Here is a 17,731-nt window from a genome sequence, read left to right as displayed (position 1 = left end):
TTCCCGGGCCGCCCGGCGGCGGCGGAGGGCTGGCGGTTCCGTTCCGGGAACGGCGGCGCTTGGGCGGCAGGTGCTGGGGTGTGCGCTGGAGTCGGCGGGACCACGGACGCCAGGGGGACGCCTGGGGTGGCCAGGGAGCGTTTCCCAGGACTGCAGAACGCCTGGGTGGGGGTGGGGGGGTGGACAGGACGGGTGTGACTGTGAAAGCGGGTAAAGCCAGCCCCGCGTTCTGTGCACGCCCTGGATATATACAGGTGCACCTGCTTAGAAGAAGGGACGCGTGCTTGATTTAAGACAGCGAATTAGCTGCCAGACACCTTAACTTTGCCACACAGCCACCCACCGTGGGGGACTGATGCCTCCAACTCCCTGCGGAGTGCTATTTTGAAATCACTTCTGCTCCCCTTGGGAGGGGGGGAGGTGCTGTCTGGTCTGACCCTACCACCCTCCCGTGCTGCCTTGGCGGAGCTTGGCTTTTCAGGGGGGCGTGGTTTGCCAAGGCCTAACTTGCCCCGTCTTTTTCCTGGGTCTGCAGAAAAGCCAGCTGAAGCTCCTGCCTCACCAGGCGGAGCAAGAGGACTCCACCAAGTTCATCGTGCTGACCTTCCTGTCCGTCGCCTGCATCCTAGCCGTCCTCCTGGCTTCCGGCCTCCTCTACTGCATCCGCCACAGCTCTCACTACAAGTTGCGGGAGAAGCTGTCAGGACTAGGGGGCCACCCGGGTGCGGATGCCACCGCCGCCTACCAGGTAAAAGGATACTTTGTTGTTGTTGTTGTTCTAAGTGGGGTATTGGAATTATCAACAATTTCGTTCCCTCTCCCATTGCCAGCACTTGCTCACTTATTCATAGTTTGGGTTCTTTTATGGTGCCAGTTGAAACTTCTCATTAACATGCATGTCAGTACCTTGCAACTACAGTTTTACGGCTCTTATATTAATCTTGGGCCGTTCTTGGAGGGTCTCCTGTTAGCTGGGAACGCAGGTTGCTAATTAGAAATGGGGGGGGGGAGCACAATGCATGAATTATGTATCATCTGTTATCTTTCTTAGTTTGGCCTCTATTAATGAGAAATCCAGTGTTGCAAGATGAATTGCTTGTGTGGGTGTTTGAAGATGTCTTAAATCATGCACTTCCTCTCAGGGTCTTAGATGAAAGATCTTTTGACCTGATCTGCCCCCACCCTCTGCTATTATTCTGCTACCGTGAAGTCTAACATTGGCAAACTGCAGGTAAACCAAGTGTGTCTGCAGCCGTGAGCTGGGAACACAGAGCGCTTGCAAACACACCTGGAAATAAATTAGACCAATGAGGGAGGGAGGGAGGCAGGTTCAGGCGGAATGGGGCAGGAGACAGCTTGCAGAACTGTGAGAAGTTGTGTGGCATGCATTTCGGGCTTCATTGTGTCCTGTAGTGAAAATGCGACTTCGGTTCCCAACAGCAGTGCCAACCCAGCAGATACGTCAAGTCAGGCCACTTGATTTGCTTTCGTGTAAAATAGTCTTTCATTCTGAGTGTAGATTCCCATTTGGGAAGATAAAATAATTTGCTTAATCACTGTTTTCCAAGTTCAATCAGTGAAAATTTGTAAGATTTTTTTTTTCCTCCCCATTGGACCCTTTGTTTTCTCAGGTCACGTGATGATGATGTATGTACTATGACTTGTAAATAATTCATTGCCTTTTACACTGATATAGAAAGTGAATCTTATTATCCTGTTGTCAGAGTTTCCTAGGTGGGCTCTCAACCTCTTTCCAGAAATACCCTCCATTTGACCAGCAGTGTGCTCCCCCCAACCCCACCCCCCTCCCCACTGCCCATGCACCAGTCTGAGCTGGCATGCCTGCTCCATGGGGCTGCTCTAACCCTGCCCCACGGAAGGAGCTGCCATGAATTTACAAAATCGCTGTGCTCAGAAGCGAACAGGGACAGGAGATAGCCTTTCCTCCCATTTCAGATTTTCAGTGTTGTCGTGGAGTGGAGAAAACCTCTGGTCTCCTGGCAGTGCGATCTTTTTCCCGTAAAGAAGTGGCAACTTCAAATGTGGCGAACATGGCATTTCACTCGCAGCGCGCGGCTTTGCTTCAAAGTGAAGGGGAAAGAAATCATGTTTGAAGAAGCAGCCTGAAAAAAAATGTCACCTAAACTAGTCAAAATTCATCCAGAAGTTCTATTGAGCAGGACCGTCAATACAGGATGCCAGGTCTCAGGGCCAAGTCCGAGTCAGAGCATAAATAAATTATCACACCAGTTCTATTCCATGTGTGAGAGACGGGAGATCACACAGGCGTAGGTTTTTAGAAAGCTTGTGTCCTCTGATACACTTTGAAATTCAAATATAAAATATTGATAGAATGGGAAGGTTGGTCTTGCATGCAGAAATGGCTAATTTTTTTTTTTTTGCAAAAATGCAGGTTGAAAATGCATACTTAGGACCGAGTTTGTGATAATTAACAGGAAAAAAAAAAAACTTCCCAGTGACAGCTCTAATTAATAGTATCTGTAATTAAAATCATGCCCTTCCAGCAGGAAAATTGTTTGAATTTCTTAGAGTGACCTTTTTGCTGTTTCTCCTGGGGGCATGGTGGTTAAGTTGATATTGATTTTATAATGAGCTCTGGTTTGTTTAATAAGAATGTGTAATCCAGACAATAAAGGAAATGTGTGCTTTGCTTCAATCCAGATTAATAAAACGGGAAAAAAAAAAAAACAAGGAAAAGATTTCCTTTAAAAATATGATCTAGGCAAATTTGGAAATGAAATGGCTATAAAAAATATTTGTTACGCTTCGTTTTGAAATCACTCTAAAATATTCTTGCAGGGACTTGCCTTGATAAAACGTGAGGGTTTGCCCCACTGAAAGCGATTGTTTTCTTGTGAGAAAATTCTGGAGTTAGACTGTTGTGTTGTCCTGTTTTTTGTTTTGTTTTGTTTTGTTTTGTTTTGTTTTCAAAGGAGAGCAGGACTCAGCAAATGAGGATGGGGGTTTTGTGGTTTGGGGCTTTAAATTTAGCTGAATAATGTATGAAGGTCCCATGCTGGTGTAGTTACAAATAGAGCAACTTCATTGGTAGATGAAGCAGGTATTAATTCATTAATGCATCCATATCTCTGTGGGCTTTCAGCAGCTGCCACTGATACCCCCTCAAGTTAAAAAAAAATAAGATTTAAAAAAAATTGCAAGCCTAAAATGACAGATGTCAGGAAAAGTATTTGTTGCATCAATGCATTTATTTATTTTTAAGTAAGAATTTCTGCACTTTGCTAATTCTACAGTAAAATTGAGGTAGTAAATAGACCTCATCTGAATTATAAGGAAAGTTAAACAATTTGATGTTGTGCTTTACTTCATGGGGATATAATAGGAATACTGTGTGTTTTCAGGGCTCCTAAAAGAGAAAACGATTATGGTGTAAGTTAGACATAAGTAACCTAGGAATGACAGCAGAGTAGGTGGCAATGTAAGAAGTTTTATTACTACTGGAATATGTAGCTCCCCTTTGAGTAAGAGAACTCGGTGTTCTTGCGCAGAGAAGGACAGGCTAGGAGCACAGTGGTTCTGATGGGGTGGAGGAGAGAGCTCGGTGATGGTGTGCTGGAAGAGGCATTGGTGGCCTCCCCTTGCGGGTTCCCTTCTTCCCTGGGAGTCCAGAAGGAGAATCCACTGTGCCCCGTTGAACAGCACCAGCGTGGGTGAGATTCTTCTAGCACAAACTACATAGACCCTTTGTGCTGTTGACCCTCGAGGAAGCCTTTATCTGTGTCAGCCCTTGGAATGCACACGGTAGGGGTCTGTGCAGTCCCCACTGTGTGCACGGAACTCATTGTGAGGCTTTGGGTCAGATCCCTGGGAAGATCCTGAATGGTCAGTCAGTTTCTCTGAATGTGAGGTTCAAGGTGGCAAATCGTTTGGATTTTTAGATTCCAATGCAGACATCTTTAAACATCATTATAAATTCTCTTCCACAAAATAGAACTAGTGCATCAACAAGAGGCAGGATGTTAGAGCTCTCTGAGATTGTGTGTGTGTGGATTGTTTTTGGTTTGCTGAACCTATTAGAAAGTCAAATCTTTCTTGACAGATCCTTATTCTCGTGACACTTTCTAAGATGTCAGTCCCATCAGATCATCTAGCAAAGATTAATGTGCTCAAACTTGGAAAAAAAAACTGGTTGCATTCATTTTTAGAATAACTGAAATACGTTTTAAGGGTATTTAAGAAATGCAATACTGTACCATGCTTTCCCCCATTTTTTAAAAAGTTGTATTTTATTTATTTGAATCCAACGCCTTAGACCACTCAGCCATCCTGACACACTATTTTATTCATTTGAAAGAGTTGGCGGGGAGGATGGTCTTCCATCCTCTGGTTCACTTCCCAAATGACCACAATGGCCCAGGTTGGACAGGTCCAAACCCAGGAGCCAGGAGCTTCTTCTGGGGCTCCCAAGTGGGTGCAGGGACCACAGCGTCTTCTGCTGCTTTCCCAGGTGCACTACCAGGGAGCTGGATCAGAAGTGGAGCAGCAGGGACTTGAACCCATGCCCATATGGGATGCAGGCATCGCAGCAGGTGGCCTAACCCGCTGTGCCACAACACCGGCCCATTCCCCACTGCCTCTGTAAAGGTGACTTTTTTTTTCTTCTGAAACACAGTATGTTTGGATTACATCTCTATTTCATTATCTACAAAGCAGTTTTGTTTACTTTTTGCACGCTGGTGTAGCGTATCATACACGTGTGTACACAGATGTGAGTACGTGTAGACACACACAGACACAAACACTGGGATAACGTAAAAACAGAGAAGGGCTGTGCTATTTGGTATCCATACATTTCATGCATTTTTTTAATGTAGGCGTCCTATTTCTATGGGAGGTGATTGGGTGAAAAACTGTGCCAAAAATAAGTTGTTAGGTGATTAGAAGACATTCTCCTCCTTTCTCTCTCTGAGTCTCTTTGAATGTTGCATCCATTTCTCGGAGGCTTTGATCATCTCCGAGCAGCAAGTTTAGTATTCTGCCAGCCCTCTCTCCCTTCCCCGACACGAGGGCAGAGACTCCTGCAGAATTTTCAGCAAGTTTTCTTTTGATGGTTGATTTCACAGTACCCAGCAGGTTTCCTCGTGTACTTGGAGGCCTTTGGAACCAAACCCAGAGGAAGGCATGCGTTGGGGCTACAGGGACCGCCTGTAAACAGAGCGGCTAAGTGCACATCTTGGTTGCCGCTGCTCCTATTAGCAAGTGATTATTACTGTAATGACAGTGTGCATGGTGATGGCGGCTATGCAAGGCTGCTCGGTTGACTCCGGCTGATGGATCTGCACTTCCAAATGCACCCTGGCTTCTCACCTCTGCTGAGAGAAGCTGCGTTCTGGCAGAGACAGGACAGGTCACCAGTTGGCTCATTTCTCTTGTGAATTAAGAGACCCTGCTTTGTCTAGGTGAGTTTAATCTTCCGTAATTGGTGTAATCACTAGTAATAGAAATGGAGAAATGATAGGCTGACCCCCAAGGCCACTGGAAAGCAGAGTGAATTTTCCTGAGGTCGCTTGACCCACCACGAGTGTTTGAGAAAGCCTTGTCCACTTCAGCCAGCTGTGTGTCTCTTAGGATGGCTTTTCTTGCTGTGCATTTAAATTTTCAGGTCAAGATCCTTTTTATTTTTTTGCAATTGTTTGCGACGCAGAACCTACCTTGCTTGGAAATCGGAAGGGGGTCCTAAAATATTAATTTGAAGCCTTTCTTTCCCTAACATAGCCAAGCCTGCGGATTGAAATTTTTCTGATTTGACCTTTGCAAAAATAGCTAGTAGGATGGATGTCCGGAGGTGGGATCCTCTTGAGATTTTTCCGACATGGACATGGTTTTGCAGATGCCAAGTCCTTGGCGTGAGATTTGTCCTACTGTTCGCAGTCTCCCGGTGCCCAGAAGCGTCCCTGGACCTATCTGTAAAGTAAGCAGATGCTACATGGTGGTTTAATTGGTGCCAAACTCCAGGCTTCTTGAGGCAGTAATGTGATGATCCAAGGACAGCTAGCAGAGTTTGGCCGTGATGAGAAGAAGGGAATGCAGTTTGTCCCCAACAGCCCAAGAACTAGTTTTTGTTTGCACGGGTGCTCTGTTTGAAATGACCAGTGTGCACGGGCAACACGCTTTGTTTTTGGGAACTTAGTAGCATCTCCTCCATACCTCCTCACTACGGGTCTGAGCAGTTTTCTGGAAGGCATCCATTGGCGATGCGTTTTTCTCCTAAACCTTAAGCTTTTAAATATGCACTTTCCAAAGCTGTGACTACATGTCTGTTCCACAGTTTTTGCCCATGCAAAATACTTCCTCAAATAGAGCTCCTGAGATGTGAAAAATAGATCTTCAGAGAACACTGACGTCTGGAAAGGTTGCCAGAGAAAAATAGAGCATGTGGCCCGTCCTGATACAGCAAGCCACTTCCCTCGATCAGACAGGAATAATTAGATCAGACTTAATTAAAAACAGCACTGAGATGTTTGGGCGGTCACGGACTGTGATGCCTAAAATGTGAAAATTCTGGGGCCTGAATTCGATGGCTTCTTTCTGCTCCTGTGGTGTGTACTAGGTTTGTTTCTGCTTGTGTAGCTTATTAGCAGGCCTAGATACTGCTGGAGTACCTGTTTCTAAGGAAGCCCCTTCATGCTTTCCAGGAGGAAGAAGACAGGGAAAGGAGGCAGGGGCGTTAGGAGGGACACCCGGCCACCTGCCAGGTGTCTTTGCCCAGGGAAAACCATGTTGCCCTCTGGCTCCCAAAGAGAGAACCTTCGCGGCTCGCAGAGGGAGGTGTGTGTGTGTGCCCACGCAGCACTGAGCGAGGGAACAGTTTCGGTGGTAGTACGCCTTGCTGACATCGGGTGTATTCTAGTGCCTGTCTCTCTTTCCTTGCAAAAGCAAGAGTAGCTCCTCAAGTGACACTGCGCACACACAGAGGGGGCCTCTGAGGGTCCCTCTTCCCCAGCTCCTCCGCTGCTCTCGGCATCGGTCAGCCACATCCCTCCAGGGAAGCCCTGGTCCTCTCGTTGCCTCCTCGCAGTCGCAAGAGGGAAGCAGAATCCCGCCACCTCCTCCACTTACAGGTGGACACAGTGGGCGCCAGATAAGCTGTGTCTTGCCCCGTCCCCGGGCGAGCAGGTGTCAGAGCTGTGTGAGGACCAGGCTGCGGCATCCAGGCCTCCCAAGTCTGCGAGTGGTTAAGAGGTGATGGGGATGACATTGAAATCAGACACCTGTAGATGACAGAGGAGGGACCCCCGGGGACAGCCGGTACCTGGAGGATTTCGTGGTGGGCTCATGGAGCAGGTGTTGGCTGCGTGGATGGGTGGAGAGGCTGTTCCAAGCAAGAGCTGGGAGCCGGGCACTGGGCGCTCACATCACAGTGGTGGCAAACCCGACAAGGACCAGGCATTCTATGGAGCAGCAGGAGGATCTGTAACGAGTACCAAGAGCCGTCAACTCTGCAGAGCTGGACAGAGGCACCCCTCTCTGTGGGGTGTCACAGAGAGGACTCCTGTGTCAGGCCCCACAGGAGTGGAGGGTCCCCGGGTGTCAGGCCCTGCGGGAGTGGAGGGCTCCCAGGGGCATACAGGCACATGGGAAGGCTAAGGGTGTCTGTGTGCTCCCTGGGAGGACTTGGCTTCACCATGTGGCCAACTGATTACAGAGAATAAGAGCCTCATCCTGCCCTCTCCATCCGTTCCTTCCTCGTCTGCTTTCGCTCGTGCCGCACTTTGCGTACTTTTCCATCATGCAAACTCATGCAAGAAAGAGACCATGATACCCTGCCTCCCTCTAGGCCCTGAGGGCTCCCCCGGGCCCCACCTGCCCCCTCTGTAAGCTGGGAGGCTGTGCGTTTTCACCCCCCTCGCTGGGCTGCCGAGACGGTCACGTGTGGCCCTGCTTCCAGGCGAAGGGTGAATTACGCGTGGCGATGGTACTCGTGGACCTCCCTTTCCCAAGAATGTCTCCTGCTACTTCTCCTCCTTCCTCTGGGGCGGCTCCCTGTCCTGTAAATCGGACTGACAGAAGCCGGGCCTGTTGTCTGAACTAAAACTCAGGACGTACAATCTGCAGAGAAAGCCTGAACTTCTAGGGAAGACGGGCGGCAGATCTGAAGTCCAGGCTGTTGTACAAACTCCAAGGCATGTTAGGGCAGGCATCCAGAGAAGGTGTGAGTGTCCCGGTGGACTTCTAGGTCATTCGGGACTCCACACAGGTAAAGTCAGCCCTCCAGTTCATCCCCAGCATCAGGTGGGCTCCGGGATGCAAATGCAAGCTTGGGTCATCTTCAACCTGCTTCAGCCCCACCACACAAGGGGGTTCCTCGCCCACGTCCAGGTGAGGGGCTCAGCAGTAGGAGTTCTCAGTAAGGAGAGGCAGCTACTGCTGGCAGAGCGCCAGGTCTTCCATGCGAGAGGCTGAGCTGTTGAGAAATGAAGTGGGTGTTGGGAGCAGGGGAAGCCTACAGGCGTAAAGGCAGGTGTCAAAAATGGATTAGACAGGGATTTTAAGGTAAATGGATGGAGCGTGGGGAAGCAGTTCTAGAGGACAGGTAACCAGGGACTCAGAGCAGCTTGTAAGGGAGGGAGAAGTTCCAGCAGGAGTAGCAGACCCATCCGACGTGGCTGCAGTCGCTTGTGCTTTGGCCCCCAGTATTTCAGCATTGGTCTCTCCAGCTCTTGGGCGGGCCGGCATCCTGCTGGGGGTTAGGGAGCATCCCTAAAGGCAAGGTGAGGAGGCCCAGGCAGCTCTGGAGAGGCCCTCTCTAGACACCCCGGTGGGTGGCACTGCTCCCGTGGAGGAGTGAGACACCTGTCGGGCTCCGACGCCCCTTCCGGTGACCCCCCTCCCCCGGAGCTGCAGGGCAGGGAGAACCGTCTGGGAGGCTCCCTTAGGGACGCACAGGGCACTCAGACCACGCTCCTTCTCCGCTGTCTGCCTTGATGGGTACGAGAGGATGTGCCTCGTGGTGAATGGCGTTATCTGCCGTGAAGTGCATTAGTCTGTCAAAAATAGCAAAGCCCTGCTCTTCACACCACGTGTGTACTGGCGTAAAAGAACGTGAGACGCTGCACAAGGAGGTGGAAGGAGGAATGAGAGCTGGGACCATCAGAGGCCCGCAGGGGCTGCGTGCGCACCAAGAGAGAGCTTTGGGAAAAGCATCGCACAGACGGAAGAAGGAGCGGGCAGAGGACCGTCCTTTCCAAATGTCAGGTCAAGACCACTCCGGGGATGTACGTGCTGAAGACCCACCTGACCAGGAGCCTCCAACCAGAGGCAACCCCGTGCAGGAGAAAGGTCTCGGTGCCCAGGAAGGACTGTCCCCCGCTGCTCCACTGTTTCTCCCACCAGCCGGGAACCTCCAGGTCCATTCCGCCTTCTCCGAGGCCCCTGAGGTCTGGAGTCCTCTTTGCCTCTCAGGGAGCCCCGCTGTCCTCCCACCCCTGGCTGGCAGCCGCATTGGGTACTGGCTTCTGGCCAAGGCCCCCACAGGCATGTGGGTCACCCCTGAGGACCAGGCGCTGCAGAGAGCCCCAGGTGGCCTTGGAACCCTAGACTGCCAGACTCAGAACTGGTCCCGCAAGGGTCTTTCCAGAACACGGATTTCTTCTGATAATAGGATCGCACTTTCTGAAACCACAGGAACAGCAGAGAATTCGGTTCTGTGTGAGGGTGGGCCCCCATCTATACTCATGAAGCATTCCTGGGTGTTCAGAGGGTGGTAGAGACAAGCGACACTGCAATGACGTGGCGGGGGGAGGGCTTGGGGAGGCCACACAGGGAGCCCCAGGGGACTCCTAGAGGACGAAGGAGGCAGTGTGCAGGCAGAGATGTCCTCCTGTAGCCAAGGCTTACGTTGAAGAGAGAGAGCAGCTTAGAAAGGCTTGAGCCAAACCAGAGAGGGCCTCGGACGCCCAGATAACAAGGGGAGGAATTCCAAGGCCCAGGCAAGCTGTTTATCGTCTCTCCTGTAGACCTGGGAGTTAAGCAATCCAGCCGTTTCTCCAGGTGTCTCAGTAATGACTTTTCCTGTCACTCTGGAGGAGTTAAATAATAGTGTTTTTCTTCCCCATCTAGTTAACCATTCTTAAACTTTGCTGCTCAAAATCTAAAGTCTCCATTGGGGTTTTCTGCTTTGGGAGAATTGCTGATAATTAAGAATGGAATCTTAGTAGATTATTTCTCTATTAGCAAGCCCAAGGTACACAAAAGGACTCTAATTAGAGAGGCAGCAGTTGTGAAAGGTACACCTTCCAGATTTTTTTAATGTGAAGAATAATGCCACTAGCTCAGTGAAGTATCTAAACGTGTGGTTTTGTGTGTCTGTGTGTACAAAATTGAGGGCACAGGAAAAGGAAGATGAGGGGCAGGTTGTTTGGCACAGCCGTTAAGACACTCACGTCCATATCAGAGTGCCTGGGTTCAAATCCTGGCCTGATCCTGGCTGCATCTTCCTGCTGGCACACATCCTGGGAGGCAGAGGTGAGGGCCCGAGTAGCGGTGCCCCTGCCGCCCACATGGGAGACCCTGATGGAGTTCCCAGCTCCAGGCTTCCGCCTGGCCCAGCCTGGGATGCTGCAGGCATTTGGAGAGGGAACCAGTGGGTGGAAGATGTTTGTCTATCTCTCTACCTTTCAAGTAAACAAAGACATTTTAAAAGGGGGGCTGGTGCTGTAGCCTAGTGGGCCAAGCCTCCTCCTGCGGCTCCTGCATCCCATATCGGCACCAGTTCAAGTCCCGCTTGCTGCACTTCTGATCCAGCTCTCTGCGATGGCCTAGGAAAGTAGTGAAAGATGGCCCAAGTGCTTGGGCCCCTGCACCCGCATGGGAGACCAGGAGAAGCGCCTGGCTCCTGGCTTCGGATCGGCACGATGTGCCGGCCGCAGCGTGCTGGCCGCGGCGGCCATTGGAGGGTGAACCAACGGCAAAAGGAAGACCTTTCTCTCTGTCTCTCTCTCTCACTATCCACTCTGCCTGTCAAAAAAACAAACAAACAAACAAACAAAAAAAAACCAAACACATTTATTTGTTTATTTATTTATTTGAGAGGCAGAGCCACAGACAGAGAGAGGGAGAGACAGAGAGAGATCTTCCATCTGCTGGTGCACTACCCAAATGGCCACAGCAGCTGGAGCTGGGCCAATCCGAAGCCAGGAGCCAGGAGGCCCCCCACCCCAGGTCTCCCACAAATAAGTGTTTAAAAAAAAGAAATTTTAAAAATTTGAAAAGGAAGATCAACAAATGGTTGTGTCAGTGACTAAAGCCAGTTTTTTTAAAAAAAATGAGTAACTGTGATATTTAAGAAATATGGATATAAAATACAATTTAAACTTGGATTGACTTTGTTTTTTTGATAGTATATCAGTTAAAAGAGTTTCTAATGGCCCAGGAGTGCAGTGGAGGATGGCCCAAGTCCTTTGGCCCTGCACCCGCATGGGAGACCAGGAGAAGCACCTGGCTCCTGGCTTCAGATCAGCACAGTGCGCCGGCCGCGGCAGCCATTGGGGGGTGAACCAACGGCAAAAAGGAAGACCTTTCTCTCTGTCTCTCTCTCTCTCTCTCTCTCTCACTATCCACTCTGCCTGACAAAAAAAAAAAAAAAAGAGTTTCTAAGTGGTAAATGCTGGGATTGCTACATGGCCTAGGATAACGTTGGCATCAGTGTGTAGCTAGACTTAAATCTTCTAATTAAAATAAAAACTTGGATTTGCTCTGCAGGTAAGCAGTGCGTCATTTTCATCTTTTTGTTTGTAGAGGCAATGAAACAGAAGAACAGCACTTAAATGAAAGAATATTCCTACAAGTCCACTTTCTGTGGACCCGTGAAATACGCACTTGTACCGGAAATCCAGGTGTTCTTGACTGGAAGCAAAATACAGTTCACACATAGAACAGAAGAATGGAGGTAGGAGTTATACCTGGTTTGAAATTGAAACGTGAGGCAAAAGGAAACCAGGAAAGAACTCCGATTCTTCTGTTGGTTGGATGGAAACGCTGTGGACTCCTTTGTGGGGGCTCTCGCAGCATTCCTGGCAAGGCCATGGTGCTCCCTAGCACTTCTGCTGGGCTCAGCCTCGCTTCCACCCGGCCAACACCTTGCTTCCAGATGGTTGAGGCACATCTTTTTTTTTTTTTTAAAGATTTATTTATTTTTTGAAAGTCAGAGTTACACAGAGAGAGGAGAGGCAGAGAGAGAGAGAGAGAGAGAGGGATCTTCCATCTGCTGGTTCACTCCCCAAATGGCAGCAACAGCTGGAGCTGGGCTGATCCAAAGCCAGGAACCAGAAGCTTCCTCTGGGTCTCCCACATGGGTGCAGGGGAACAAGGACTTGGGCCATCTTCTACTGCTTTCCCAGGCCATAGCAGAGAGCTGGACAGGAAGTGGAGCAGCCAGGACTCGAACCGGCACCCATATGGGATGCTGGCACTTCAGGCAAGGGCATTAACCTGCTGCGCCACAGCACCGGCCCCCAAGGCACATCTTGACTCTTCAGATTTCAGAAGGACTCCTAGTGAGACCCCAAAGCAGACCTGATACCCGGCGTGTGACAGATGGCTCTTGTGCCCCCCCCACCAGTGACCCTCCCACTCTCCCCTTCCTCTCGCCCCACCCCCACCCTGGTCACTTCCCACAGTCCTCCACTCTTCATCTCCAGGAGCCCCCCCCACACACACACCTGCTGGCTTTTCTCCAGGGCCGGTGGGAACATTGACTTCCTGTGAGAGGTGCTGCACCTGTTCCCTTCCGGCCTTCCAGAGCCCTGGGTCACGAGGCTGGAGACGAACAGGGCCCTGCTGATGAACAGGGCCCATTTGCTGGTGGCCACGCGGCCGGGCTCAGGCCTGAAGATTCTAGAAGGAAGGTCCTCGCACAGCTGTCAGGCCCCACGTCATTCAGATCCGTCTGAGATGGAATAATGGGGCCCCAGAATGATGTGCAGTTTCTGAAAATGTAGAAGCAGCTGCGCGGGTCCCGCTCCCACTCCCCCAACACAGCCCTGCCCTGTGGCTTAATTAAGCAGTGGCCACCAAATGGAAAGACGTGAATACCTTTTGTGTTCCTGGACTGGGCTCCCTACAGCCCCCGAACCACCCCTGTGCTTGCTGCGTCTGAGCCTTTGTTCCCACTGCCCCCTCCCTTGAAGGCCCTTCCCCCACTCTGCGGCCGGATCACTCCCATCTGTCAAGCCCTGTTCAGATCCCCCAGCCCCACCACGACCACCACCAAGCCCCCCCGCCCTGCCCTGCCCCAGGCCAGGGGACCAGTCCCCGTTCTGATGGCCAGAGGCCCTATTCATCCACACCTTTCACTTTATCCTTTGTCGTCTTCCTCCGTGGCGTTCCTTCTGGCTGTATTCTCCCCGTTAACAGTTACTTGTTCCTCTGTGCAGGACCCAGACAGACGTGATGCTGAGCTGGACCTGTTCCCTGTGTGTGAGGGGCCCCTCAGTTTCCCCGGGCGCCACATCTGTACAAACCCACAGGGGACCTTGTTGGCGCTTGATAAAAGCTGATCAATAAATGGAATTAAGACTGACGTGAGAAGGGCTGGGTTGGCGTGGCTACGGCGGCAGCAGGAGTTGGGTGCATTGAGAGCTCACTTCCCATAATTTCCAACGTGCAGAACGGCGCTGGGCATGCAGGAAGCAGCCGGCAAATGTTAGGCATTGCAGGTGTCTAAGGGTGACAATGAGGATGACGTAAATGGTATTTGCCGTGTTAGGAAGGCAGCACAACTTTCTTGTGCGAAGGCTGCTCTTTGTGGCATCCTGCATCTGGCCCAGGCTGCTCCTGGTTTGAAACAGGAAACCAAGGGGTACGTACGGGCACCCTGCTCCAGGGCGGTTGTGCCCACAGACGTGAGCTAGAATCTGTGGTCTTGGAGGGCACCCCCTGACTTTTGGGGAGCCCCTAAACTCTTAACTGCAGGGCAAGGCCTCAGCTGTGCCAGCTGGGAGAGTTTGGGGTTGGCATTTGCCGTCTTACCAGGCGGCCTGGCTGGAGGAGGGTTTGCAGCAGTGGCTGAGCCCTTTGAAAACTGGCAGTGTTTTGGGTGTCAGAGATCAGAGGCGCTCTGTGCTGCACAGGAGCGTGTTTGCACCGGGGACTGAGAGCTACAGAAGTGATGAGATGAGGCCTGGGTTATGCACGAGGGGAAACCCCAGAATCATGGCCCTCCCTCCTTGGTTTTCATCCTCACCGAGCTCCATCTGATATTCACCTGCAGCAGACAATCGAGGGAGGTGAGTGTCTTCGGTCTTAAAGGAGAGAGGTCTTTTAAAGGGAGGTGGTGAGTGCGCTGTTGGGCACGTCGGTAACTTCTGGAAACAGCGGAGCACGCTACATCCCTCGCCTTCAAGTCCTCACCTTCAGCCAGCATGCCCACTGCAAATTTTATGACCCTGTGCGTCTTCGGTGCTTTGAAACTGTGCAGAACGATAGCGTTGTCCAGCTGTCTGAGGGGCTTGGACAGAACTGAACTCTCTTCATCAGACGAGGAAGCCGAAGCGCCTGGCAGCGGGATTCAATTCCAGCTCCTCTGGCAATGCCTCGTCCACGGTCACAGGCCACTGCCGCAGGGTGTGGGCTCCGAGGGCCCCTGCGGTGGGCTGGCACGCCGCCTGGATGCTGGTGCTACTCATCGATCAGCAGGCATCCCATCGAACATCCCTGCTGTGCTGTGGCTCCGGGTGAGGAATAGGCGAACAAGCAATAGGGACTCCTGTTCTCGAGTCTGGGAGGCAGAATGTGTCGAACATGAGAATTAGAAGGCGGTACAAGACTGGGTGTTATATAGCGCCCAGCTGGGAGGTGTGTGTGGCAGAGAGAGGGACAGGCGGCCTAGGGATATCATAGGGAATCATAAGGCTGCTACAAACCATTTTTTTCACTTCTATTTGTTAAAGTGTGTCTATAGCTTTAAGTCTCATTTTGAGAAAACATCTTGCAGAATAGGGAAAAAATTAGTATTGCTGGGTAAACACTGCTGATCACGGAGCTGTTTTGGTGACTTTGCTAATGTCGTGGGTCCCAGTGCTTAAAATAATGCAGCTGCGCCCGCTCACGGAGCAGCCCAGGCTTGCAGCCACTGAGTCGTTCTTAGCGTCTCAGCGTGGTGGGCTGGGAGGGAGAGGGGGGACCAGTGCTCCAGCTGAGAGGTCCTTCTGAGACCCCGCCCTGCAGGAGCTCCCTAAGCTGTTCATCCCTGCACAGACGCAAGTGTGTTGGAGGGGGGTGTACACTAGCCTAAGTGTAAAAGTCCCCCAGGTGTCACAGGTAAGGCCATTGGAGACACCCAAGCTGTGTCCCCGGGAACTGGGGAGCTCGTGGTGGCTCACGCCTTTTCAAGAGATTTGGGGTTGTGAACCCAGGACTCCATCATGGGGAACAAGTGCTTCTGCAGCTTAGGCATGGGGTCGCCAGCAGATCTGCCAGGGCTTTGACCTCCCTGTCGCTCAGATGCGACCATGGCCTGCTCAGAGGTGACTGTGGCCCCATGTTCCCCTGATGTCTCAAGAGGAGGCCCCCTGCGCCCCTAGACATTGGAACAGGGCCCCCTCGGCATGCGCTGGATCACAGCTGTCATTTTTCTTTTCCATAGCAATAGAAATCAGGCCCGCTATTAATGGAGGGAATATTGATGTAAAATAGCTCTCAAGAGCTAAAGTGCTGGCCACTGTGTGCTCACAGCCAGCCTCGCTGGCCTGGAATGGGAGGTGATTCCTTCTTGGTCATTTGTAGTGTTATGATGATACAAAAGCCTGCTTGAATAAAACTGTGTTACGAACGAAGACAGGTGATTATACAAATCTTCTTTTCTTTACGTGCTTTATTTTCTCGTTATGAAATGTGCACACTTTTAACAATCTGGAATGCATCCTCCCCTGGCTTTTCACAAACATTCCACTTAATTTTGGTGATGCTTCATGGAGAAGTCTGTGTATCGTAAACATAACTTGCTTTGGCTTTTCTTATTCCAACGGTAATGCATGCCTCATTTAGAAAGTGCAAATAAACCAAATTAAAAAAAAAAATACAAAGCGACCTCTAATTCCATCCTAAGGTGTGAGAATCAACTGCGTATTCCAGGTGTGTCTTTTGCTTGTGAAATGTGGGATTCTCTGGTAAACAGCTTCCTGCACCACAGGCTCTCGGCGTTCTGTCGGAACGTAGACCTTTGCTCTCACATCCAAGAAGCCTGCAGGTGCACTTGCCCCAACTGTTTCCTCCCTGTGTGTCAGATTCCGCCTGGCCCCGTGAGCTAGACCAGGTCTCTTCCCCAGAGGGTGGGTGCCTTTTCACTGTGTTCTCTCCAGCCTGCAAAGTAATTGGTGTTTATCGCTCCCAGCATATCCTAATGAACCCAATTTTTTTTTTCCTTCTGTGGCTTTGTGCATTTATTCCTTAGTTTTGTCCTGTTACCACCAATTACACTCTCCAAAGAACCCTGAAAATTCCAGGCCATCCTTTGTGTACACACTCAGGCAGTGTGCCGCTTTGCTCCAATTGTTCCTCAGGAGGTGCAAAGAGGTTGTGCTGAAGCCTTTGTAGTCTTGGGCTTTCTCTCGGCAGAATTGGAGAACGATGGGTCTTTTTCTCTTCCCAGGGATTCCCACTCTCCGTAATTTGCCCCCATCAGATGCAGTGTTGAGAAATGAGACATTTGCATTATTACGCGTAAGGGTGATTTTCTGCTCCCAGAACCCCATTCAACCTGCTCTGCGCGGTGTGTTGTGGAGAAGTGTCTTAGACCTGCCAGGGCTCTGCACAAAGCTCCCAGGGCCCCAGCTCGGGGTGTAACAGAGCAGCACGTGGTTTGACGGAAGGGGAGCCTTGCGGTGTCACAACGTGGAGTGTGGTCTCTGTTTCCTTCGTATGCGCCCGTACACCCAAGCGATCGACTCAGCGAGGGTGAAGCCTCCCACGTTCAGCCAAATCCTCTGCTGACGTGACTTGTTGGGGGTCCTGGGGGTGCTCTCTGGTGGCCTTGGGGTCCTGGTATTGGTGCCTGGGGGCCTTGGGCAGTGCCAGGCGCCCACACTCCCCTTCCTCTAGGCTCTGCGCACTGCACAGTGTCAGCCCTACTCATTTTCTTGTTGGGGACAGCCTGCACCTGGGCATAGACCCCTTGCACCGGACCTTTCTTGACAAACACCGGCCACGTAAATGCTGTTAAGTAGCGCGGCACAGGTCTCCCGTGTTTGTTTTGCGACAGAGCACTTAAATTTAGGGACATGATGGGAGGTGCTGTTCTTTCCCTTTGAAAACCTCGGTCTGTCTGTTTTCACCTGGGGAGGATGAGGGAGCATCTCTTCGGTCCCGTGAGGACCAGAGCCTGTCACATGTCCCCGCTTCCTCCCCCTGGCTGTGTCACCTTCTCATTGCCTATGTGTAAATGGGGATGTCACCACAGGAGTCTAGACAGTCTAATCGGAGGCCAACAGTAGCCTCGATGAGGGAAGTAACATCTGTTTACATGCATTGACTCTTGGAATACTCCCAACAGCATAACGGCAGCGGTCTGTTATCACACCCATTATACAGATGACAAAACTGAGACGCAGATTCGGGCAACTTGTCCAGCGTCACCCAGGATTCAGACCCAAGTAGTGTACCCATAGAGTCTTGGCCCTCAACCTACACCATGCAAACCTTGGGTTCCTCTTGGGCCTGTTTGCTTTCTCTGCCAGTGATGAGTTTCATTTTC

At 51.0% G+C, this 17,731-nt stretch overlaps 1 protein-coding gene across 1 annotated transcript in view; it reads left to right on the top strand.

Moving 5' to 3' along the window:
- PTPRN2 (protein tyrosine phosphatase receptor type N2) overlaps positions 1–17,731 on the top strand; it is an 800,540-nt gene that overhangs the window by 658,857 nt on the left and 123,952 nt on the right. Inside the window, exon 14 of the mRNA XM_062190222.1 lies at positions 536–748. Coding sequence (XP_062046206.1) covers positions 536–748 — 213 coding nt within the window. The remainder of the gene's footprint in view (positions 1–535; positions 749–17,731) is intronic.

The sequence above is a fragment of the Lepus europaeus genome, chromosome 5 (genome assembly GCF_033115175.1).
Source record: "Lepus europaeus isolate LE1 chromosome 5, mLepTim1.pri, whole genome shotgun sequence".
Taxonomy (NCBI): domain Eukaryota; kingdom Metazoa; phylum Chordata; class Mammalia; order Lagomorpha; family Leporidae; genus Lepus; species Lepus europaeus.
Note: the sequence above shows the minus strand (reverse complement) of the source record. Positions and strands in the feature narration are given on the sequence as shown.